The sequence below is a fragment of the Arvicanthis niloticus genome, chromosome 1 (assembly GCF_011762505.2).
Source record: "Arvicanthis niloticus isolate mArvNil1 chromosome 1, mArvNil1.pat.X, whole genome shotgun sequence".
In the NCBI taxonomy this organism is placed as follows: Eukaryota; Metazoa; Chordata; class Mammalia; order Rodentia; family Muridae; genus Arvicanthis; species Arvicanthis niloticus.
Window position 1 is genome coordinate 85,996,424 of NC_047658.1, and position 24,581 is coordinate 86,021,004.

General features: G+C 47.1%; 1 protein-coding gene across 1 annotated transcript in view; it reads right to left on the minus strand.

Moving 5' to 3' along the window:
* Tmc7 (transmembrane channel like 7) overlaps positions 1–24,581 on the minus strand; it is a 51,633-nt gene that overhangs the window by 20,844 nt on the left and 6,208 nt on the right. The window contains exons 2-6 of the mRNA XM_034510524.2: positions 11,837–12,077; positions 9,806–9,954; positions 6,582–6,749; positions 4,522–4,604; positions 891–1,036 (exon numbers count right to left, since the gene is read on the minus strand). Coding sequence (XP_034366415.1) covers positions 891–1,036; positions 4,522–4,604; positions 6,582–6,749; positions 9,806–9,954; positions 11,837–12,077 — 787 coding nt within the window. The remainder of the gene's footprint in view (positions 1–890; positions 1,037–4,521; positions 4,605–6,581; positions 6,750–9,805; positions 9,955–11,836; positions 12,078–24,581) is intronic.

Genomic DNA, 24,581 nt, shown 5'->3' on the forward strand with positions numbered 1-24,581 from the left:
CAAAGGCAGGTCCCAGGGCTAGCCTCCTGGTTACAGAGTGTTCTCTGCTTTTTGATCCACTACCATACAGACAAGCTTCTGTCTGACACTCTTACAGTCACGTTTTCCCCACTGTGAGGAACTGAAATTCCCTGCAACCATAAGCCCAAATAAATCTTTCTGTGGGCATAATGTTTCTGTGCGCTGTGTAAAGATCATCCTTGTGTTTATTCAAATGCTGATTTCCCTGCCCTGACATCTTGTTTCAAGCTGGACATGGCATTGTAATGCTTACGTCAAAAATCTCCTGTCTCAGGTGTGTGTAAACAATGCTTACTGTTTATTCTTGGTTTGTCAATAAAAGCTGACCAGCCAATGGCTGTGCAAAAAAGAGAATAGAGAGGGGCTTCTGCCAGCCAGGGGAAGGAGAGAGGGGAAAGAGGAAGAGGGAGAGGGAGAGGGAGAGGGAGAGGGAAGAGGAGGGAGGAGGGAGGAGGGAGGAGGGAGGAAGGAAGGAGGAGGGAGGAGGGAGGAGGGAGGAAGGACTGAGGTTGTGAGATTGAGCCATGATGAGGGATGAAAGGAGTTCACGAGAGCTCAGCTGGAGCATGGACAGCCCTACATGCACACATTATAGGGATTTTGGCTGGGAGGAGATTAGCTCAGGGGGTTAAGATGGATCAATTGACTGCCCAGGTATTGAGGTGAAGCTTGAAAATAAATCTTGGTCTTTCTGTGTCGTTATTGAAGAACTACCCAGGTTCAAGAAAAGCAGCCACCATATTAATTTACTACAAACATTTACATTAAAATTAACATCTACATCTTTCCTCCCTTGAACTCTCTGTGTCAGGTATCTGGTCACAGCAGCAAGAACATCACTACACAAATGGAACCAAAGGTACTCTTACCTTTTCACTATCCAAAGAAGGCTCAGGGCCAGGTAGGCGATCGTGCTTACCAAGTAAGCCAGGGGCAGATCATATGTGAAGTTCTGGAATTTTACACCATCGATGGTATAGTGTCCATAAAAAAGGCTGGTCTCCTCCAAGAATCCCTGAGCAAAGCAAGAATATAGGGTCAGGTGGGTCTGCTCAGGCAGGCAACCAAAGGCAGCATCCCTGCCCTAAGGGACCCCGGAATCTTTCCACACCAAAAGAGACCCAAGGTATATGGGATGCTCAGTATTTGGGGAATGAGGTACTGCTAAACCCGACCATCAAAATAACTGGTAAGTGCTGGAGAGATGTACACTCTTGCAGAGGACCCAAGTTTGGTTTCCAGCACCCACAGCAGAAGGTTTCCAACCTCCTGTAACTCAAGCTCTGGGAGACCTGATGCCCTCTTCTGGCCTCCAAAGGAACTTCCTCATGTGCACATACTTCCAACAGAGACACATCCATATACACATAACAAAAATTAAATATTTTTTTAAAAAGTTAGCTGGTAAATCATACTTCACTGAAGTAAAAAAAAAAAATCTAGGCCATAACATCAAAAAGAATAGTTAAGAATAGGTTTAACACAAGTATAAATAGTATATTCTAAAAACTATGGACTACAGTTGAAATAAACATGAGCTGGGGCTGTAGTTAAGTGGATTGAGTGTTGGCCTAGTATACACAAGGTCATGAATTTGACCCCAGCATTAAACTAGGGATGGGGAAACATGCCTGCAATCATAGCACTCTAGAGATAGAAGCAGATAGATTGGAAGGTCAAAATCATCCTATATAACTAGACACATAACTAGTTGATGCTAGCCTGGGCTACATGAGACATTATCTCAAAATAACAAAACAAACAAAAGAACCAATAAAAAATAAATAAATGAAGAGGCATCCCGTGGTTTTGGTCCAGCACTTCCATATCAGCACTCTACACATGGGTCTACAGAACCAGCGCAATCCCAATCCGAACCCCAGCTGACTTCATCTGAAATGACAGGCTAGTCTTAAAGTTTAGATGCAGCTGCCAAAGTCAGGGGCCAAAGCAACCTTGAAAAAGAGGAATAAAGCTGGACGTCTCATCTCTGGGGCTTACTGCAAAGCAAACTCAAGATCATCCAGTGCAGGCATAAAACAGGCCCAGAAGCCAGGCATAGTGGCCACACCTTTAATCCCAGCACTCAGGTGGATTTCTGTGAGTTCAGGGCCAGCCTTGTTTACACAGTGAGACCCTGTCTAAAACAAAACAAATAACAAAACCAGATACACATAGCAGAAAAACAGAACAAAGCATTTCTGCATCTCTAGCCAGCAGATTTTTAGTAGAGGGGAAAACATGTCTTCTGAACAAACAATAGATATTGAGAACCAAATCATTTAAACATCAGCTTAAAGTGGATCAAGGATCTAAGCCTTAGAGGCAAACACACAAAAATACTGAGAAGTTTAAGATCAGTCTGAGCCAAACAGCAAGGCTCTGTTTAAAAGTAAACAAATAGATGACAAAGTCCTATTTTTTTTTTCATGACAACTATGTATTCTCGAACTACCAGAGTAAGAAATTGTTTAAACAGAAGCAAATGTAGAGAGAGAAGACATTATACTATTCTCCATTCTAAGGCTGGACGCGGGCATCATAAAACCCTGTTCTCTCTTCAGATCCTTTTCCACATAGTCCCAGGTTATCTCAGCTCTCAGCAACCTTTTCCTCACAATAAAAGGCCATCACAGGGTATGTTAGGTTTGAATGAAAATGGCCCCCACAGACCCATAAGGAGTGGCACTAGTAGGGGGTGTGGCCTTGTTGGAGGAAGTGTGTCACTGGGGGTGTGAGCTTTGAGGTTTCAGATGCTCAAACAAATCCCAGTCTCTCTCCTTCCTCCCGCTCCTCTTCCTGCTGCCTGTGGATCCAGATGTAGAACTCTCAGCTCCCTCTCCAGCACCAGGTCTGCCTGCATGCCACCATGTTTCCCACCATGATAATGGACTAACCCTCTGAAACTGTAAGCCAGAGCCAATGAAATGTTGTCCTTATAAGAGTTGCTGTGGTCATGGTGTCTCATCACAGCAATAAAACCCTAACTAAGAAATAGGGTCAAAGGGCAAGAGAGCCTAAAAAGTAAGTTCCTTGACTTCAAAAGGAGCCTGTTTTCAGAAGCTGATCTTGTCATCTTTCCCCTGGCCCTCTTTCTTCCTGCTAGGCCTATTTCAGTGCAATGTGACAGCAACAGCATGAAATAAAGCCAATTCCTCAGTCACAGAGGCCACATCTCAAGTGCTCAAGAGCCAGTGGCTATCTCCTGGGCCCAACAGACTCAGGCTGCTCTCCAGAACACTAGAGAAAGTTCTTTTGGACAGGGTTGCTGAAGCCGGCTTCCTATGTTGCACATCTATTATGATCATGTGCCACTAACCGTCCTGCAAAACACTCTAAGATATGTTGCTTTGGGGGATGCAACGAAAGAAATCGGACTACTTAGTAAGTTCCTGTCTTGAGAAACCAAAGAAAAGGAGATGGAGGAGAGAGGAAGAAGAGGAAGAGGAAGATGAGGAGGAGGAGGAAGAGGAGGAGGAAGAAGAGGAGGAGGAAGATGAGGAAGAAGAGGAGGAGGAAGAGAAGGAGGAGAGGAATAGAGAAGACAGCAGCTCTGAGGCTTGGTTCCACAATTTTTTAAAATATGACAGGGTGTTGCTATGCACTCCTGATTGTAGACCAAGCTGGCCTAGAACTCATAGAAATCCACCTGCCTCTGCCTCTTGTGCTAGGACCAAAGGCGTGTACCACCATGATAAGTCAAGTTTAGTTTTCAGTAACAATGACTTTGGGCAAATTGCTGGTTTGTTCTCATTTTCCCAAGTACGTATCTGCCATGTGACCGTACATCCAACACCCAAGGTGTTTTGAAGGAAACACTGACTTTGGAGATGTAAAAGCACCTCCCACCTCCCCACAATATTAAGTGCAATGGACAAATTCCAGGCTTTTTAACCTGTCTATTCAGAAAAGCAGCATGTTCTATGATGTGGCATTTTAATATTAGCAACTTCCAGAAGGATGGTTTAATCTGTAAGCTGAATGCATTCTATCTGAAATGCCTGGAACCAGAAGCATCTGAGATTTCAGCCCTTTTCAGAATTGAGATTTTCCCCATAGAGTTCACCAGTTGAATATCCATCAGACAATCCCAAATATGTCCCAATCTGGCATTGGGGTTTTACAGCAGAGATGCCAACTGCAAGGCGTTGTAATTCAGGCCAATACAAAGGTAGCAGAGACCAGGAAAGGCAGCAAGGGGTATTTCCTGAACCCTAGTGGGAGGTCCAGGTGAGCACAGGGCTTGCTGAAGAACTCACTGCAACCCGTTTCCTCTGCTCACTGTCAACGCCAACACTGGCTCTCACTACTCACTACTCACTGGAACAGGACAATGACTTCTGGGTTTTGTTGCTGTTTTGAGACAAGGTCTCACTAGGTAGCCCAGGCTGACATAACAATTCTTCTGACTCTCCACTGCAGAGCCCATTCAGGACTCCAAAGTCTAAATCACAGAGCTGTCAGCATACAGGTCCACAGAAGATTGAGTTAAATACTTACCGTGCCAGACAGCAGGTCTATGATGTAACTGTAGAAGTAAATGAGCCCAGAGCTACTTATTGGATACAGTGTGCACTGAATATCTGCAAGAAACAAAAACAAGGATGTGTGTTACAGGTCCAGTATGTCAGTAACTCACCTGTTGCAGTTTGTGAACATAAGCAGTGGCTATATACTCAGATACGCCTGCTTGTACGTGCTCTGTCTGTCATTTCCTGTGTCTGATACATCCCCCTTCCTCTTCTACTATTAGCATTTCCTTTTTACTTCCCACTTTCCTTTAGAATGTTCCTTTACTAAATAGCTTGGAGCTATCTCGATTTTTGTGTGTTTAGTGGGTGTTTATTTCATCCACTTATTTATTGATTGAGTGACTGTGGTAGGTTATTTATTTGTGTGTGTGTGTGTGTGTGTGTGTGTGTGTGTGTGTGTGTGTGTGTGTAACATGTTCATGCAGGTGCCTGCAGAGGGCACTGGATCCCTGGGAACTGAAGTTATAGGCAGTTGGGGGCTACCTGATATGGATGCTATGAACCACACCTGGATCCTCTGCAAAAGCAGTACATGCTCTTAGCTGCTGGGCTAGCTCTCTATCCCCTTGTTTCAGGTTTTGGAGACAAGATCTCACTATCTAGCCCAGACTAGCCCCCAACTCAGTCTTCCTAGCTCAGCATCCTAAGCAGGATTATAAGGTATGTAACTCCCAGTGCAGTTAGTGTTTAATGTTATAATATTTGTCTTATTTTTAATTATATGTGTGGGAGGGCACATGCATGCAAGTGCCCACCGAGGCCAGAACAGGTCATCATATCCCTGCAGCTAGAGTTACAGGCAATTGTGAGCTGCTGACTACGGAGCTGGCAACCAAATCTGAGCCATCTCAGCATATTTATTGTTCTTTAAAAGAGCTAAGTATTCGATAAAGCATTTTAATGGAGGAATAAACATCTCATCATTTAAATGGTCACCCCAGCTCAACACAGAAAGAAACGGAGGCCCAGAAAGGAGAACTGACCAGCAGATCTGGCCTGGAAACCTAATGTTGATTTTCACACAGTAGCAGGAAATATGTCTCTAAAATATGGATACATGAGAAAACAGGAGAGCATTTGTAGCAAAAATCAGGCCTCACATGAAGTCTGGAGTGTCAGGTTATCTAAATGTTAAGTGACTTAAAATGGAAACAAAGAGAAGCTGGCATGCATAAGATCTCTGAAGTGGCTCTCCAGGGTTTTTCTAGGTAAGGAGTCTTGTGACAGGAGGTCATGGGGGTTTCCAAAGACGTTCAGAAGATCTAGGACAAGATGGCTCCTCCACTGAGCCTGGGATCGGAGGTTTGCAGTGAATGTCTGTGAAGTGGAGGAAATCCTCCCCATCGGGGCTAATAGATCCCTAGGAGATCTGAGTTTTGTTGAGAATACAAAAGCCTAGTCCAGACCTACTGTAGTGTCTGGCACAAGATCACTGTGGAATTGCTATCAGCTTCAAGCTCGTTCTTTTCATAGATAACAATCTTGAAATGATGACATGTTAGATTAGGGGTAGATTCTTTCAGGTTTGCTAAATATCCCACCCAGCACTGCTCCTCCCACAAGCTCTCAACCCAGGAGAGACTGGGTGTCCTGGTTTGGCCAATGAGATGTGGAAGAACTCTGTTTGTGTGTCATCTCCAAACAGTAGCATCGGGAATCAGCACCCATTCACTGTGACTCTTTTCTGCTGCTTCATGGTGACAATCTTGGCTGCCCCAACAGCTCGGGCTCCTGAGCCCATGATGGATCTGGACTATGAATGAGAAGTCAGCATCCTAAGCAGGATTATAAGGTATGTAACTCCCAGTGCAGTTAGTGTTTAATGTTATAATATTTGTCTTATTTTTAATTATATGTGTGGGAGGGCACATGCATTTTACATGTGTTTACAGCCACTGCCACTGAGGATATTGGGGTCATTTGTTTCCACAGCATAACCAGACCCATCCCTACTGGCAGTCGCCTAAGGCTTAGAGCCAAGATGCACACGAAAGAAAGCACTGCAGCTGGGACAGCCCTTCGACTCACCCATGTCTTTGAACGGAATGAGCACGAAAGTGCTGTTGGTAATCTTGTACTTGGTCAGTATGATTGGGAGCAAAACCAACATGAAGATGATCAGGAATATCACCAGGTTCAGCACCACCAGGAACCGCAGGAAGGAGAAGTAGGACTGGATCCCCGTGCCAAACTTCCCTGAAAAAGAAGCAACATGGCTGTCAGTGACCAGCCGCATATGGTGGGCTGATGTGGGCGGACCTGCATTATTCAGAACAACCTCCTGTCACTATAGTTCCAGGGTATCCAACTTCCTCCTCAGGCACCCATATGCACGTACCCTACACACATGTAATTAAAAATTTTAAATATTTATAAAAAAAAAAAAAAAACCCTTACTTTTCTAAATGTTGCTAACACGAAGAAATACACTTATACCTGGGACTGTAGTTCAGAGGTGGAGCACTTACTTAGCATGTGTGAAGCCCTGGGTTAGAGTCCCAGCACCCCCTAAAGGTGGGAGGATGTAACCAATATTATACAGGCCTGGTCAAATCAACAGCTAACCTTGTTAAATTCACATACTGATTCTAATAACTTGTCTTTTATTTCATATGTATAAAATCAGGACAAATGATATTATATAATTCTTTCCCTTTCTCCCTCATCCCTGAGGTGTATGTAGCTCAGACGTCCAGGGTGATGCTGAGGAGACCTCAGCTTCCACAGCGTTTCATTCACTAGGACACTTGCTGTAGGTTTTTCATATCACACTTGCTAAGAATTAGGACTAGGGCTCTCTGTGCCCTCCCTGCCCCTCTTGGGATAATTGTGGTGACTTTAGGGACAGGAACTGGAACAGAAGAGCAGCCTCTTAGCAGAAAAGGACTGAATCCCTGAGGATGGTCTGGAGAGTGAGGTCCTTGTTCCCTGGGAATCAAGAACGCATGTCCTGGCACCGACACCATGCTCTGTCAAACACTCAGCCATGTCAACAGAGATAACGGCTTTGATTTGTACCTCTTCTCCTTCTGCCACAGGGACATCCAGTCAGCCAAGAAATCACAGTAGAACAAATGAGAAACAGCAAAGCCCCAGTTCTCCAGAGAGAAGAAAGCCTCTAAGGCATGTGACAGTCAGAAGTCTCTGAGAGTATCCCACCCAACCATAGACAAGGCTGGGCGCAATACTGACCACTCTCCATGTTACTGAGGTCTGGTTCCTGACAGGCAACTCAAGGAGGAAGGTATTTGGGGACTCACAGTTTGAGAGGACACAGTCCGTCACTGAGCAGAAGGCACGGCAGCCTTGTTGAGTGTTGAGGGGGTTGGTCACCTTGTGTCCATGGTCAGAAAGCAGAGGAGACACAGAAAGTGGGACTTGGCTAAGAAATCTCAAGGCCCTCCCCTACCCCTGCAGTGATCCATTTCCTTCAGTTAGACACCACTTTGAGGCCAGCTGGAGACCAAGGGTTCAAACAGGAGTCTGTGAGGGACACTTCACATTCAACACACACTTCGCCTGTGAAGCTTGACTGCCTGAGTTCAAAGCCTGGCCCTGCCTTATCCTAGCTGAGTGCATTTGGACAAGCGTCTTAACCTCGATATGGCAGGGAAATGGTGAAGTGTCCACATGAAAGGGTTTTGTGAGGCTGGACACTTTTAATACTAGCACTGGTAGGCAGATCTCTGAGTTCAAGATCAGCCTAATCTACATAGAAAGAAGCAAAGGAGTGGGGATGAGGTCTTGTGAGGACTAGCAGGCCCCTGTGAGTTCAAGGCCAGCTTGGTATACATAGAGAGAAACAAAGGGTAGGGATATCTTAGGAGGACTAACAGGTAATATGAGTCAGTTGTCAAAGGCGACACTGGGTTCATTGCTGATGCTCAGGAAAGATTTGCTTGTATATTTTGCTCAAGACCACAGTAAGCTTCCATCTCAGGAGACAGAGACAGAGACAGAGACAGAGACAGAGACAGAGACAGAGACAGAGACAGAGACAGAGACAGAGAGAGAGAGAGAGAAAGTTCTAAATGAGCCTGGAAGACATCTGGGAAATATGTTTATAGTCTCCATATAAAACAACAATTTACAAAGGAGAATAAACTATTAACAGTATATTCAAAGACTTTAATTATGTGTTTGTGTGAGGTGGGATGTGCAAATACCTGTGGAGACCAGAAGAGGCGCTGGAGTCCCTGGAGCCAGAGTTATAGGTCGTTATGAGCTGCTGGAAACAGAACTTGGGTCCTCTTCAAGAGCAGTTCTGTAGTCCTCAACTGAGCTATGCCCACCCTCCCCTGCCAGACCAGAAGACATCCACTATTTGGTGTGTGTGTGTGTGTGTGTGTAGGGAGGGACAAGATTTCAATGTATAGCTCTGGCTCACCTGAAACTCACAAGAGATCCAGCTGCCCCTGCTTGGATTAAAGTTATGCCCACCACACCTGGCACTGTAGTTTTAGCGTGGGTAATAAGGAAGATGTTCCTTCTAACAGAATCCTGCCATGTTCCTCACAGACTTCGCTGAGGAAAATTACTTTAGCAGCTGTAAGGCACTGACTATAAATGGTTTTGTTTTACTGTAGAAAATAAGGAATGGAAGAGGCAGGGCCTGTCCCCAGCTCTGCTGTGTGACCTTTCTGGATGACAAAGGCACAGGCCCTGTTAAGGATAAGTGGTTTAAGCTCATACTTGAGACCATCAGTCTTAACCATCAGCTTGACTGGATCTAGACTCACCCAGGAGGCATCTCTGGACATGTCTGTCAGGGAATTTACAGGGAGGTTTGACTAAGGGGGAGAAGACCCACCTTAATGTGGGGGGAGAATCCCATGGGCTGGGGAGCCAGACTGAACGAAAAGGAGAGAGTGAGCCAAGCACCTGTATCCATCACTTCAGTGTTCTGACTACAGATACCGTGTAACAAGCTGCCTCAAACCCGCTGCCATGCCCTTGCCCCGCCATGGCAGACTGTATTCTGAAACTGAGGCAGAATAATGCTTCCTTCCTTAGTTTGTTTCTGTCAGGTATTTTGTTACAATAACAAGAACAGTCACTAACACAATATTCACCCTGGAAGGAAATCCTCAGCAGGTGCACACCCAAGTTGCTTGCAGGCCAAGCAGGTAATCCAAATCCGCCCCCCCAAACACACACACACACCCCTCAGGTGCCGAGGGAAGGCTTCGAGTGTGTGGGCACAAACCCCAGAGCTGCTTGGCCTGCAGGGACGAGCCGCAAATGGGCTCTACCTTCAATGCTGCGGATGTCTTTGCGCCACAGTTCCAGGTGGGTCGTCATCTCTCGCGCTTTCTCTAGGAACCTCTTCCAGGACTTGCTGCTGTACCGTTTCCACTGGTCCCACTCTGATAAATACTTCATCTGGGTTTCCTGGATGTCCCTGCATCGAAAACAAACAAACAAACAAACAAACAAACACCAGTCATGGGCATAACAACGACAAAGCAGCATCAAGTCCAGGCTCTGCAGCGCCCTGAGGGGAGCCCTCGGTCATAACTCTGGAATACTATTCAGCCATAAAAAGGGATGCAGCAGTGATACACGCTCCAGTGTGAGTGACCCTTGAAAGCACTATACAAAGTGGTGAAAAGAGCCAGACATGAAGACCACATTCCACGCTCACACAATGTTTAGAATTGGTAGATCCAGAGATAGTAGGTTAGCAGCTGCCTGGGGCTAAAGGGAGGAGGGATGGAGTACTTTTTCTAATGGATGGAGTTTCTGCTGTGGTGATAAAACATCTCTGGAAGTAGCTAATGGTGCTGACTGTACAGCATTGCAGTGGGTACTGTGTGCTCAGTACAATGACCCTTCTAGTGCCATTCCTGACCTCCTGCCCTGCACACTCCCTCCCCCACCAGCTGACCAAATTCTATTTCACCTCCAGGACACCCCTTCTTTTGATAACATGCCTTCTCTAATTAACATGTCTCCCCCAATTTGCTACAAATGTTTGGTTGGTTAGTTGGTTGGCTGGTTGGCTGGCTGGCTGGTTGGTTGGTTGGTTGGTTGGTTGGTTGGTTGATTGGTTGGTTGATTGGTTGGTTGATTGGTTGGTTGATTGGTTGGTTGATTGGTTGGTTGATTTTTGAAAGTCTCTCACTATGTAGCTCTGACTGGCCTGGAACTTGCTATGCTATATAGACTGGCTTTAAAGTCACAGAGATTCATCCACCTGCCTCAGTTTTCCAAGTGTGGGATAAAAGGTGTGTACCACCATACCTAGCCTGATGCCCTTTGAGAATATATAGTATTTGCTTCTGTGGTCCTCTGTCCCAGAAACACAGAACACAGACAGCTGATTTCATGACAGTCCTAGCCTGGCTGTTTCTGCTTTGCTCTGCACAGTCTTAAGTTCAGTAACTAATGCTTAATTCATTCTTAATATCCACCACGAATCAAACAGCAATATTCATAAAAATATGTACATTAAATATATACTGCTATATTCATGAAAAGAGAACTGCTTTCCCATAGCATGGAGCATGCTTAGACAGACAGGTGCATACATACAGATATTGATAAATGGGTGGACAGGATACACAGTTGGATAAATGAATATAGATACAGATAAATTGATGGATTATATAAATATGGATACAGAAGGATGGATGGATGGATGCAGACTAGTGGATGAATACATGATGATGATGATGGACAGAAACAATGAATAGATATGATGCACACGCTTGTAATCCTAACATTTGGGAGGCTGAGACAGATAAGTTCAAGGTTGCCTAGGTCACAGAGAGAGAGACATCTTGACAAAAAGAGAGAAGAGGCCTAGAGTGACAACTCAGTGGGTACAGTATGTGATGTGCATCCTGGGGACCCAATTAGGATCCCTAGAACCCGCTTGTAACCCCAGAGCTGGGAGAGATGAGGATAAGTAGATCTTGGGGACTTGCTGGCCAGAAGAGCCAACTGTTAAACTCCAGGTTCAGTGAGAGAGCTTGTCTCCCCCACCCCAAAAATAAGGTGAAATGACAAAGAAACTGAATGTCCACTTCTGTCCCCTACATGGGTGTGTGGGTGTGTGTGTGTCTCACTGGATGGCTACATTATCCCTCAATGAACTTGACCTGAGTATTCAAGCAGGTAAACGAACTCTTGAAGGTCACATGTCACACAGCAGCTTAGGAATGCTCACTACAGAATGAACTCTGGGTTCCACACATGACAAACACCACACACACACACACACACACACACACACCTCTCAGATCATAACATGGCCACTTCCCAGCGGCTACTGAACGAACCTTAGTCTCCGCTTCTCAGAGATGTTCAGCGCATACTTGCGGATGGATTGGCTGTTGAGGTTTTCTGTGATTCCTCCATCCAGCTGGGAACTGAAAGAGTCTGTCGGCTTCAGCAGGGTGCCACTCTGCTTGTCCCGAGAGAGGATGTTTGTCCTCCTACGTGCTACTGACCGATAGCTTGGCAGCTCTTGAAGGAAGTTCACAGGCGGAGAGAAGTAGTTGGAACCTACAGACAGGTTCTCTGAGTGAAAGAAAACAAGCAAAATTTAATCCAATTGGAAGCCACTGGCTCTCAGACTATGAATAAGCCTTGCAGACTGTCACCCATCAGGCCAGTGACAGAGTAGCTGGATTTTCTTTTCTCTCTTGCTGTGCTGGGAATTGAATCCAGGATCTCACACATGCTAGGCAAGTGCTCCACCACTGAGCTACATAGCCAGCCCTTTATTTGTTTAAAAATATTTGGTAAGTTTTCCAGGATGGCTTTAAACTTAAAATTCCCCTGTGTAGTTGGAATTACAAAGCCGTGCCAACCCAAATTACAAATCCAGGTCATCCTGCTTTGTTTGCAGATATATGAGTGCTCTCTTGTGTGTGAGTGCATGTGTGTACGTGCAAGCACACACACATATGCACACCGTGTAGATGAGAACAGTGCCAGTGTTGGGGGCCAACTTTTAGCAGAAAGCGGCTATCAGCTTTGCAGCCATCTTGAGCCATATACCCTGACATGAGATTTGGATTACAATAGCCTACAACAGCTGAGCACACTCCAATAATCTTGGTTTAGATACCTTGGGTGTGTGAGATTAAAGGTGTGTGAGATTAAAGGTGTGTGACTTAAGAGTATGATTTAGAAGTATAGAGATCAGAGTTAGAGACAAGACCTAAGGGCATGATTAAAGGTGTAACTTAGAGGTGTGGCTTAGAAGTAAGACATATAAAAGGCAGAGACAGAATCAGACTGAGATCAGACGAATCAGACACATCAGACATTAGGTAGAGTCTGCCCTCACCCTCGCTCTTGCTGAACCCCAACCCGCAGACCGGAGCGGCAGCTTGGGCCGGGATACAGTGGCTGCCCAAACGTGGGTTGGCCCGGGCCTCAACATTTTGCCTGGGCTGCAACATTATTTTGGCCGCCCCAACGTGGGGCTAGTGTGGACCCCAACATTATTTTGGCACCCAATGTGGGGCTAGTGTGGACCCCAACATTTTTTTTGGCCGCCCCAACGTGGGGCTAGTGTGGACCCCAACATGCCTGGGATCTCCCTTGACCACACTCTACCCTGTATACTGAGGCCGGGTCTCTCACTGGAACCCAGAGATCACCCATCCAGATATTCTAGCTGACTAGCTTGCTCCCAGAGATGGGATCTCTCTGCCTCTTGAGCATTGGAGTGGGCTGTACAGCAGCACTTGGGGATCCAAAGCACTTTACCCACTAAGCCATCTCCCCAGCCCTGGCTGTGTGTAGTTGGCTATATTACACAGAACTGTGAAATCCGTCTATATGAGCTCAGTTTCTATAGACATGTCTGCAGGAAACACAGGTTGTGGAATACCTGTAGCCATTAGCTAAATTCATGGTCCATTTGCTGAATGAAGCTAGTACTGTGTGCTGTGTCTTCAGTAAGTGGGGGAGATGATACTGTATAAGACCATGATTGCCTAAGCGATTACCTCCATGCACATCCTAACACCTATCCTTCTTGTTGGGTGCTAAATGGCTTAAGTTCATATCCTGACCTAGTCCCTTTTGTGCTGTTTGGGGGGGAGGCAGTTACTTAACTTCTCAGAGCTTCCGTTCCCTGATCCCAAATAGCCATTCAACAAATAGGTAGACCACATGCCCATTCTGGAGCTAAGGAGACCATGGGAACCAAGGAAAATGTCCTGCTCTTATGCAGCTCAGATTCTTAGGTGGGTGAGAAGACAACCAGACTGTAAGCTGGTGATAAACTTAGGACAAGAAGTGCTAAGTACAATGTAAAGAAAACACAAAGGCACAGAGGGGATGGGATGCTGAAGGTTAAGGGACAGAAGTGAGACTGGGGTGGGGCACTGCTTTTGGTTAAGGGGCTAGTTCTTTCTTTCCCTTAGCTGAAGCTCAGTGAAAAGAAGGGACAGACTTGAAGCTATGTGGGGAAGAACAGAGGGAGCAGGAAGTGCAAAGATCCTGGGGCAGCTGTGCACGGGGCACATTTGTAGAGGAGTAGGCAGACTTCTGACTGGAGCACTGGTGGACAGACAGACAGAAGCCTAGAGGTCCATTTGGTTGGTAGATGGTGGAATCATACAGCCCTTCTGTACCCCTTCCCATGAAGCCTGAGCTGTGACTTGCTTTAACCAAAGGGGGGGAGGGGGACCCTCTACTGTGGGGAGCTGACAGAAGGCAGCTATGATCCTTGCAGCCATCTTGAGTCATATACCCTGACAAGAGACTTGTTTACAATAGCCTACAACAGCTGAGCACACTCTGATAACATCTTGTTTTAGATACCCAGGATTTTCCCTTGGGTGTGTGAGACTTAAAGGTGTGTGACTTAAGGGCATGACGTAGAGACAAGACCTAAAGGCGTGACTTAAAGGCGTGGCTTAGAAGTGAGACATATAAAAGGCAAGAGGCAGTGCGGGCTCTAACAACTTAGCCCCCAAGGCTTTTGGCAGTGAGGGTTCCAACACTGACAGAGTGGTCGGAGACATTTTGACGCCCAACGTGGGGCAGCTTGGGCCACAACATTTTTGGTGTCCAACATGGGGCAGCTCAGGCCATGACACTCTGCCAGCACCAAGTTATAGGGTAAAGGCACTTACCACTGACACTAAGGATCTGAGTTCAATTTCTGGAACCCACATGATAGGAGGAGAGAACCAACTCCTGCAAGCTGTCCTTTGACCTCCAACATGCACCACAACATGTGTACATACATACACATTCATGCACACATGCTACAAACAAATGTAATTTAAAAGATATCCTGTCAGTAGAACCCACTGACAAAAACCAAACCCCTGCCTTTGTTTCCGGCCACAGAGAATATCCATGTGGGATGTGGGATGTGGGAAAAACAAGACACCTGTGTGGCTGGGCTACAGCCAGTGAGATCTTACAGGTTTGCGTGACCCACAGATGAGACCAAACAAGGAGTCACTGAGGGCTTGGGGCCAGAGCTGTGTTCTGACCAGACTGTAACTTAGGTGACTCTTTTGAGTAGGACACTGTAACTCATGCTGCCATCCTCAGTCAGGAGACTGAGATGGAGGATACTGAATTTGAAACCATCCTGGGCTATATAGTGAGACCCTAAGGGTAGACCTGGGTACCCCATTAGTACAAGCTTGAGTACCAAGGATATGGTCACAGCCTCACAGGTGCTCACAGGGTGCAAGATCTCAGTGATGGCAGACACACAGTGCTCCCCTTAATGTGCCAGGAAGTGTGGGAGGGCTTGGGGAGGACAGGGGACCAGCATTCCAGGTCTCTCCGGAATGTGCAGATTACCTAACCTCTGCCCCTCCCTGACAGGCATGCTCAGACACAAGACAGCAGTTGTCTCACTGTGGATGACACAGAGGCATGCGCCCGGGCTCTGCCAATCTCCATGAGCAAGCCATGCCACATTCATACCAACAGACCCTGAGGATGTGAGCCACTCCAGTGACAGGCGGAGCTGCCTCCAGCTATTAGGTTCCATCTAGAAGGCAGCAGGGCATGGGTGCAGCCTTGGGCCACTCCTTCCTCAAGGCAGCAACAAAGAACTATTATTAACCAGGAACAAAGGTCTTTGGATATGGAGCCTGTTGAATATTCAACAACTGTGGGGGTAAGGAACCAGTGCAGGATGGGAAATGAAGCCTGGCCTGGCTTCAGATCTGCACTGTTACCCCCCAGCCAGGCCACCCCAGAAAGACATCAATTCTACTCATCTCAGAAGGAGGGCATCTGACACCACAAACCATGGACACCTGTCTCACTGTGAGCGACAGTGAGCTCTCTTGGGCTTGGCTGTTAGAAGTACTGAAAGAGAAGCCTAGCAGTGTATATATACATGTAAGGCCAGCAGTCAGAAGGCTGAGGCAGGAGGATTGCTGCAAGTGTGAGACTAGCTTGGATTACACAACAAGAGCCTGACTCAACTTGACTGGATTTAGAATCAGCTAGGAGACAGTCAGGTTGAGGGTGAAGATTCACCATCACGGGCTGGCTCAACAGTTAGAAGAGCTTGCAGTGCAAGCCTGAGGACTTGAGTTCGATCCCCATAACTCACAGTAAAAGAGACTGACTCTTGAAGGATGGTCTCTGACCTCCACATGTGGTATGGTGCGCATACGTGGACGCTAAGTAAAAAAGAAAGGATTCACCACCACAGGGAGGTAAAGGATCTTGCCACTTCCTACTGAGCACTGGGAAGGGGTGGACCTAACATCCTACCACATTCCCCATGTCCTGCCTTCCCCCAGGAAGTGGGCTGTGGATTTGCAGTGGCCTTGTAAATGCTAACCTGCCACATAGGTAAAATAGGTAATGGCTGAATGTTCTTCCACTTCCAACTATGCTGTATTCACACTTTCCTCTTCAGCCACTCCAGGGAACTTTCCCATCCTTAACAAAGGTCCTCATCCCTAGACTCTCCCTCCTTCTGCTTTCATACAGGGCTGTGCTGGTTTCAAAACTCGACCTCCACCTGGCCTCTCACTCAGCTATGAAGGTAAACACAGAAGGCTTCGGGGCCCTGGTCCTTTAATGGGGAAACTGAGGCTCAGAGATATGAAGACTCACCCAAGGCTTGATGTTAAGACAGTCTTGGCTCCAGTGTGTTACAAAGGCCACTGACCGCAAATTTCTGAGCCTTGGGCAGAAATCTGAGTGTCAAGTGCTCCTCTGACTCAGTCCCACCATCAGTGTGGTGGCCACTTAGGTCAGTGGTCAGTACAGGGTGACTTAGTTGCCATTTGTATGTTTCAAACATTGGGTTGACTGTTGAGAAATGCCTAGAACTTCTTGGGATCAGACTGCAGCACTTAGGCTGTTACTAGGACAGGAGAGTGAGGGTGACAGGTGGCATGGGTCAGAGCGGGGAGTTATCTTTTTCTCTTTCACAACTGGGACTGAACCCAGGGCCTCAGGCATGCCAGTCAAATGCTCATCAGCCGCAGAGTGGCTTCAAACTCAAAATCCTCTTGCTTCAGCCTCCTCAGTAGTTGGGATGACAGGCCTGCACCACCAGGCTCAGCTCAAAGTTGAGTCTCTGAGTCTGTAGCAGTGTTTTGCTCCTAGAAGGTCCTCCACTTGAAGACTAAATCAATGAATAGATGAATGAATGAATGAATGAATGAATGAATGAATGCCAGAACAGAAGCAAGGACATGTGAAGAAGGGCTTCCTTGGGTCCTGGCAGCCTAGTGAAAAATATAAACTCTCTCAGGAGACTGGCCAAGCATGATCTAAGTGGTACCAAGGGCCCTGCAGCTCCCTCAGCATGCCTGTCAAAGGCGGCTTCAGCCATATTTGGTGCTGTGCTCACTGAGGGGCTTTGCTTTCCTACTCTCGAGTTTGTGGAATTCTGGGTAAGAAATAATCTTGTGAGTCACTGAGAATCTGCCAGTTACTGTGAGGATTACAAGTGTCCTTTTCCCACAGGGAATATGTTCCAAAAATGCCAATGGATAGCTGAGAAAAAGAACTATACCGTACTGTACTGTACTGTACTATACAAATGCGCGGGCACACACACCATTTAAGTATGTGTATGTTGCTGGGGATGAACCCAGCTTTCAGCATGTTAAGCAAATACTCTCTCACTGAGCTCCAACGCCTGCTCTCCCTTTCCCATCAAAACTAAGCACTTACCACACACCATGGTCTTAGATTTTGCAGTTGCTTTTTATTTTTATGTGTGTGTGTGGGGGGGAGGGTTCTTGCAAATGCATGCAGGTGCCTGAGGAGGCCAGAGAGGGCATCCAGTTCCCTGGGGCTGGAGTTATAGGCAGTCGTGAGCTGCCTGATACAGGTGCTGGGGACTGAACTTCTGCCCTCTGCAAGTTCAGTGCTTGCTCTTCACCGCTGGGCTATCGCTCCAGCCCAGCTTTTGCAGCTTTCAGGTGTGACAGCAGAGCCATCGTGGATTTCTTAGAGAGGGACACAGGACAGTCATTCCAATCCTTCATCTAGGCTATTTAATGTATGTTGTCTCTCTCTTCTCTCAGGGACCCCATTTCTCTCCACCACCACTGAATCCTCAAGGTCTGCACAGTGTCTGATAAATAACTGATGAATGAGTGAATGAATGAATGAATGAATGAATGAATTGGGAATGGATGAATCTGGTGTTGAGGACACTGCTCAATTACCTACCAAGTTTTTGATCAAAGTATGTGGTTAGCACCCTAGAAAGGAGGGTACACAAACAAGGGGCAAAAAAATTAAGCATGAAACATTATTCTTTTCTATATGGATGATAAATTTTTATAATTGAAAATAAAATTTGTTGTTTTTCAGAGTATTTCTGTTTGTAGTCCAGGCTAACTTAGAACTCAACTTGTAGCTCAGGCTAGTTTCAAACTCAAGATCCTTTAGCCTCAGCCTCTCTAGGCCTGAGATTACAGGCGTGAGCCATCAGTCTGAGGGGAGGGGAGCTGGCAGTGAACACTGACTGTGCTTGATGTTCTTGTTTCAGAGTCTTTCCACGGACGCGTTTATGGACGTGCACTTTGATCTGTTAGGAGCACAATTCGTTGTTCTCAAACAATCTCACAACAGGGAGACACTGATTACAGAGCCTGCTTACATTTCTTCCTGGGCACTTATCCACTCCCTGTAGTTTGATGTCACTGTTATTCCAAAGGCTTTTATCTAGAAGTTTCTAGAATTCAGAGACTACTTTAAAAGCTACCACACACAAGATACCCATCAAGTGATATATAGGCCATCAAGATGGCTCAGCAGGTACGTAACTTGCCGCCAGGTCTGATGACCTCAGTTTAATCCCTTCCTTATATTTTGCATAGTTGAAAAATTATATATTTTTAGAACTCATGTTTTCAGAGTTCTTTCCCACAGCCTTAAGGGCTGTCCTGAAGGTCCCAGCATTCTACCAGAAACATCAGACACACCCTCACCTCCCAGACTTGTGCTGTCTCTGATCACCAAGGAGTCATTAACCTTAAGGACATTCCTCAAAGGAAGAACGTGAAAAATATGTATTATTATTATACAAATAAGCCTTATGCCCACAACAACCTACGCTGTAGAGGCCCACACCCTGCTGGCTCTGTTCCAGGGGTGGGAACCATGTCACACTGTCCCTTACAAATGGCCAAGTAGGAGTCGGCACCTGAGAAGGTGATACTTGAGTGAGGATGGGAAGGCAAGGAGAAATAGTTATGCAGCCATCCTGGAAAAGGCTATTGAAGGGGCAAACAGCAAGTGCAAAGGCCCTGAGGCAGGTGGGGGCAGGCCTAAGAAAGAGATTGGTGGGAGTCAACAGGAACAGTAGGTCATGAGGGACAAGCTGGGCCACACGGGGTCTTGAGTATCAGGGAAGACATTCAGTCTTGTCTGATAAAGTGGGAGCCATGAAGGGTTTGCGCCAGAGGAATGCTTGTCTAACTGGGGTTAGGCAGGGTCACTGTGGCTACCACTACCTGTCTCTACAAGGTACCATGACTGTGGTCTAAGCTGGGCACACTTCCCACAAGGAAGGTGTAGTATTGCTTGTTTTTTGCCAACTTGACATAAACCTAGACATATATGAGAAGAGAGGATCTTTTTTACTTTTTAGATTTATTTATTTCTGAGTATGAGTTTTTTGTTTGTGTGCGTGTCTGTACACCATGTGGATGCCTGGTACCCTCGGAGATCAAAGAGGGAATCTCCATCAGATTGCCTGTAGGCAAGTGTGTGGGGCATTTTCTTGATGAATGATGTGGGAGGGCCTGGCTCATTGTGGGTGGGGCTACCCCTGGGCAAGTGACCCTGGTCCTGGGGTGTATAAGAGGCAGGCTGAGCAAACCACATGGGGCAAGCCAGTAAACAGCATTCCTTCATGGCCCTGCTTCAGTTCCTGCCTTCAGGTTCCTGCCTCGAGTTACTGCCCTGACTTCCCTCAGTGATGGACTATGACCTGGAGGTATACGCTGAAATAAACCCTTTCCTTCCCAAGCTGCTTTTGCTCTTAAGTTTTCAGCAACAAAAACCCAAGACAGGAGAGAAAGTTCTATATCTTGGATCATTAAGCAAGCGAGGTGTGACAGAGGAAAGGCAGTTTTCATTTGGTCACATGTCCACAGCTACCTGTGGCTGGGGCGATAGGGAATATTGTGGAAGAGCCTTCTTTCCTGAAGCCCAGAGCCAACGGAAGAGTGGAGAAGCCTGCCAGACGACTGGACAGCAGGCTAGGAGGACCAACCTGAGTCATATAACCTGGGGTCAGAGCCAGGCCAGGAGCCTGGCTGGGCTGGCCCCCACATTTTATAACCAGATGAGCAAACAACCCTCAAGAACAGGTGACTAACATGCTAATCAGAGCAACCACTGGGCCAAGTGCCTGGATTACTTAGCTGTCAAGCCAGAGGAGAGTCCAACGTGCTGGCTATGAGTTAGTGTGTCTAATGATATGTAAGACATACAGGACAGAACCCTGCCTCCCTGGCCACTTGTCTGGTACTGAGGCCCAGCTCCTCCTCCTACCTGTGAGGGCAAGCAAGCATCCTGACTACTCTGTGCCTTAGTCTTCCCGCCTACAGCAGGAACAGCTGTCCTGAAATGAGTCAGCTCCCATATGTAAAGTGTTTAGACAAGAGCCAGAGGAAAAAAAATCACGTGTCTCAAGTCCATGCTGCCCACATAGCAGGAAAGATCCTCAAGTGACAATCACAACTGTGTTCTAACAAAAGCTTATTCACAAAAACAGTGGCTGCTGATGTGGTGAGACACATGTGGAAGCTGGGACTTACTATTCATTGATAAGTTTAGTGTGTGAGAGGATCCGGAATGTGCATGGGAGGTGTCTTCTTGGTAGGGGTCAGGTTAGTCCTCAGTGGACTGTCTTTTCTCTGCCAAGACCGCTTCAAAAGAGTCAGAAGACAGAGGCTGAGGCAGGAGGATTGAGAATTTGAAGCTAGTCTGGGTGAGGCCCTTTCTCAAGTATAAACAAACAGGGCTGCAGAGATGGCTCTGCTGGTAAAGTGCTTGCCTTGCAAGCCCAGGAACCGGAGTTTAATCCCCAGGATCCACATAGAAAAGCTGGGCATAGTAGCATGTGTTTATAATCTGAGCACTGAGCTGGGTGGTGGTGGCACACACCTTTAATCCCAGCACTTGGGAGGCAGAGGCAGGCGGATTTCTGAGTTCAAGGCCAGCCTGGTCTACAGAGTGAGTTCCAGGACAGCCAGGGCTACACAGAGAAACCCTGTCTCGAAAAAAAACCAATCATCATCATCATCATCATCATCATCATCTGAGCACTGGGAAGGAAGGAGTAGACGGATCCCTGGAGCCAGCCGTTAGCCTGTTTGATCTGCTACTTGGTGGATTCTAGGCCAGTGAGAGATCCTGTATTTAAAAAAAAAAAACTTTTAAAAGGATGGCACCTGAGAAACATTAACCAAGGTTGACTTCTAACTGCCTTGTGCATGTGTACCTGCATAGACACGCACGCACGCGCGCGCGCACACACACACTAAATAAATAACTAAACGAATGAATGAACGAACGAACACGTAAGTGATTTCCAGTGTTTCTGGGCACAACATCTGCAGTCTCTGAGGGCCACTACACAGTGCAGAAACACACATCACAATTATGAAAAGCTTTTACACTGGATCCCTGGGATGAGTCTCATACACCAGGTCTTCTCATGCACTGTCCTCCGCAGCTAAAATAAAAACTCTGCCCCAAAATGAGCCAATGCTTGAACCATGAGGTGAAAACCTCAGGACATGCTCACGCCATACCCCCACCATGACAATGCTCTGGTACCTAACAAACGTCCCTCAGACGGACACATGGAAAAGTGACCTTGAGAATTTCCCTGCTCCCGGTGGCCATAGTGCTCTGTTCTGGCTTTCATCAATGGATTTGTCATAAAATACAAAAGCCGCTGGCTCTTCATAGGTAGGGTGACTCTGCACACCATTGTGGCAGTTCTTGGTGACTAACAGGCTAAGCTTGGGTGAGGCTCCGGGCCTGCTCCTGGAGGCAGGTAGGATACAGCACTGCCTACCAGTTAGTCACTGGAAGTCAGGAGTCTGGGGTGCCACAGTCTCTTTGGTGGGCACCCCCCATTAAGTTTCACCTATTTTTTTTTCTTGGTTTTTCGAGACAGGATGTCATGTAACCTCATGGTCTCAAACTCAGTATGTAGCAGAGGTTGGCCTTGAACGTCAGTCCTCCAGGCTCCATCTCCCGACTGCTGGGACTGGAGGTGTGGACCGCCATGTCTATCACTTTCCAACACCAGCACCCTGTAAGCCTCCAACACACAGAGCCTCTGGGATAAGCCACCACAAGTGGCTTGTCAAGTAACTTCTCTGTGCCTTAGTTTCCACAGAGGTGAAAACAGGATGGTTTAATCTTGTCCTGATTTGCTTTCTGTTGCTGTCATAAATGCCATGACCAAAAGCTACTCAAGCAGGAAAGGGCTGGGTTGTCTTACACCTCCAGGTAACAAAGTCCACCACCGAGGGCAGTCAGGGCCGGAACCAAAGCAGCCCACTGAGGACCGCTGTTTACTGGCTTCCTCTCTGGCTGGTACTCATCCTGCTTTCTTAGTGCAGGTAGGTTTTATCTAGGCCACTTGCCATAGGCACCTGCCTGGGATGGTGTCCTGGGCCCTCTCACATCAACTACCAGTCCTGATAATCTCTTAGACATGGCCACAGGCCAATCTGATACACATAGCATAGTCTCTCTGCTGATGTTCCTTCTCCCCAGGTGATTCGAGTTGTGTCAAGTTGACAACAGAAACTAACCAGGACAAACCCTTACTTCACTGAGTTTCTGAAAGAACTTGGTAACATTACATTGCAGATTCCACAGGCAAATGCAGACCGGGCCTGCAGAGTCTGCACGAACAGGCTCCGACTTGCCTGAACCTGGGCCACCCCTGTTCCCCTAAGATCTCCCTGAGGCCTCTTCGAACACACCAGGGGCTGTATACTGTCCCTGATGCCTCCATGTTGTTCACTGGGCAGCTAGGGAGTGGGTCCTTTAGACCCTCAGGGACCTTAAAACCAGGTGCAGCAGGATCTTGGTGTCCACCACAGAAAAGACGCAGAACCAGTCAAAAATGAAGCAAAGTTATTAGGGCTACTGACTGGAAAGACAGACTTGAAGGGAGTTGGGTGCAGATGAGAGAGGACTGCCCTGCCCCCACCTCAGCAGTCACCATGGAAATGATTCAGGGGCTTCCAAGTTTAGATGATAGAGGAAGCCCAGGTTGGCCTGGAGACATCACAGAGCGGTGTCCCCAGATAGATGTAGGCTACCATTTTAGAAGGGCACACTGGAAGAAATAAAATACAACTAAGAAATTAAGAGGTTCTTGCTCTTCCTTGGGTCACAGGATGCTGGACTTAGAGCCAAAGTCAGTAGCCAAGAGTTTTTTCTCAATAATTCATTTTTGTTTTATGTATACTGGTGTTTTGCTTGCACGTATGTCTGTGTGGGAATGTCTGATCTCTTGTAGTTGGAGTTACAGGAGTGCCGAGCTGCCATGTGGGTGCTGAGCCTGGAACCTCCCCAAAAACAGACAGTGCTCCTAACCACTGAGCCACCTCTCCAGACCCCAAGGAGCCACAGTTCTCCCAACCCCATATGTGGGGCTTCTCAGAAAGGAGAGGACAGTGCTGTAGACCTGGGGGTCAGCTAGTGAAGGCCAGAAATCAGAACCAGATGTGTGTGTGGTGGGGGAGGGTCCTTTCTCTCCTCATGTTCCTTGGTCCTCTCTTCCTCCCTCCTCTGTCCCACTCTCCCTACTCCCTGTTGGTCTCAGACAGAGCCTCTCTCTGCAGATGAGGATGGTGGAAAGCCTTAGCACTCCCTTCTCTGCCTCCTGCTGACAGGCCACGGGTACCTCACTTGGCTCTTGGCCTATTTTGTTTAAGTTCAGTTTCTAAAATTACATTTCCCTGGTGTGTGTAAGGAGTGTATCAGGGAGCACAGGCGTGTGGAGGGAAGACTACTGAGAGCTCAGCAGACAACCTTTGAGAGTCCTCCCCTTCTCCCACGTGGACCCCAGAGAGCAAACCCAGGTCACCCATCACGCTTGGTTGATAAGGGCCTTAGCTCTCCTGCCCTCTGCCCTTCTGGTCCCCTCTTTGAAGGTTCCTTCCCTTTGTGTTGCCAGCAAAGGCCCCAAACACTCTTTATATGCCCCTGCCTTAGCTTAGAGTCTCTTCCCAGGCCCTGCCCCATCTGGGCTGGTTCGTTCTCTCTCTCTCTCTCTCTCTCTCTCTCTCTCTCTCTCACACACACACACACACACACACAGAGACACACACACAGATATATACACACACACACACAGAGACACACACACAGATATATACACACACACACAGAGAGACACACACACAGATATACACACACACAGAGACACAGACACACACAGAGATACACACACAGAGACACAGACACACACACACAGATACACACACACACACACACACACACACACACACACACACACACACTTTTGTGTTATTTTGTGTTATTTCCCAGCTGCTGGACTCCCTTGGATTT